The sequence below is a fragment of the Penaeus chinensis genome, chromosome 31, assembly GCF_019202785.1.
Source record: "Penaeus chinensis breed Huanghai No. 1 chromosome 31, ASM1920278v2, whole genome shotgun sequence".
Lineage (NCBI taxonomy): Eukaryota > Metazoa > Arthropoda > Malacostraca > Decapoda > Penaeidae > Penaeus > Penaeus chinensis.
Window position 1 is genome coordinate 31,701,249 of NC_061849.1, and position 1,527 is coordinate 31,702,775.

General features: G+C 45.1%; 1 protein-coding gene across 1 annotated transcript; it reads left to right on the forward strand.

Moving 5' to 3' along the window:
• Positions 1-4: 4 nt before the first annotated feature.
• On the forward strand, positions 5-1,527 carry LOC125041889 (rhodopsin-like). Its single transcript, XM_047637269.1, has 2 exons — positions 5-98; positions 301-1,527. Exon 2 carries the CDS (start codon positions 301-303, stop codon positions 1,432-1,434), a length of 1,134 nt encoding a protein of 377 aa, XP_047493225.1. The 5' UTR covers positions 5-98; the 3' UTR covers positions 1,435-1,527.

Genomic DNA, 1,527 nt, shown 5'->3' on the forward strand with positions numbered 1-1,527 from the left:
TCCCAGTTTCTTGCAGTAACTCAGGCAAGGGTCTTTCGCGCCGAAGTAATTCATCACTGAAATTTCTTCGGGTTGAGAGAAGATCTTTCTTCGCAAAGGTGAGACTTTCACGGATCGAATTTTTTGGATAGCTATATAATCTGGAAAATGTGAGTTTTCATAACACTGATATGTTCTCTTTGTTACTTGCCTTTGTATTTATTGACTTTAGTGTAATTAGTGATAGATTTACAAATATAAACCTGTGCTAAAGCTTATTTGTTGGTCATTATTCATATGTAATAAAATAATTCTTTACAGATGTCGACATGGAACGGCCCAGTCCAGGACACTGTCCTTCCATCTACCAATCCTTATGGGAACTATACAGTGGTAGATACAGCGCCAGAAAGTATTCTTCATATGGTGCATTCTCACTGGTATCAGTTCCCTCCCATGAATCCCCTCTGGTATGGACTCCTCGGCTTCTGGATGGTTATTATGGGAACGTTGTCCCTGGCTGGTAATTTGATTGTCATCTGGGTATTCATGAATACCAAATCTCTACGATCACCAGCCAATCTACTGGTCGTCAACTTGGCCATCTCCGACTTCTTCATGATGCTTACCATGACTCCTCCTCTCCTGGTCAATGCTTATTGGGGAACATGGATTCTCGGCGCTTTCTTCTGTGAGCTGTACGGCTTTTTCGGTTCATTCTTCGGCTGCGTGTCCATTTGGTCCATGGTTTTCATCACTGCCGACCGATACAACGTCATCGTTAAGGGAGTATCTGCTGAACCTCTGACATCTGGCGGTGCTATGATGAGGATTGCAGGAGTTTGGACTTTCACTCTTGCCTGGTGTCTCCCTCCCTTCTTCGGATGGAACCGATATGTACCTGAGGGTAACATGCTTGCATGTGGTACTGACTACCTGACGGAGACTGAAATATCTAGGAGTTATCTCTACATCTACTCAGTATGGGTATATCTTTTCCCTCTTGCATACATCATCTACAGCTACACCTTCATCGTCAAGGCTGTTGCTGCTCACGAGAAGGGAATGCGAGAACAGGCTAAGAAGATGGGAGTCAAGTCCCTGAGAAGTGAGGAAGCCCAGAAGACCTCAGCTGAATGCCGTCTGTGCAAGGTTGCTCTCATGACCGTCACCCTGTGGTTCGTGGCATGGACCCCATACTTCATCATTAACTGGGGAGGAATGTTCAACAGGACCATGGTCACTCCTCTTTTCTCCATCTGGGGCTCCGTCTTCGCCAAGGCCAATGCCGTCTACAACCCCATCGTTTATGCTATCAGCCACCCCAAATACCGTGCTGCCCTTGAGAAGAAGCTGCCTTGCCTCGCTTGCAATACTGAGGGCAGAGACGATGGTGGTTCTGATGCTGGATCAACTGCCACTGCTCAAAGCACTGAGAAGGCCGAGTCTACATAAGATTTTTTTTTCTGATATAAACGTTTTCATAAGATCAATGGTAAGAAGTAATTCCTGTCCAGAATCCTTTGATAATTAGAATAAAAACTCACA

What these genes read in the sequence shown, in the direction of transcription:
- LOC125041889 (XM_047637269.1), top strand. Translation starts at nt 301, where the DNA reads ATGTCGACATGGAACGGCCCAGTCCAGGACACTGTCCTTCCATCTACC.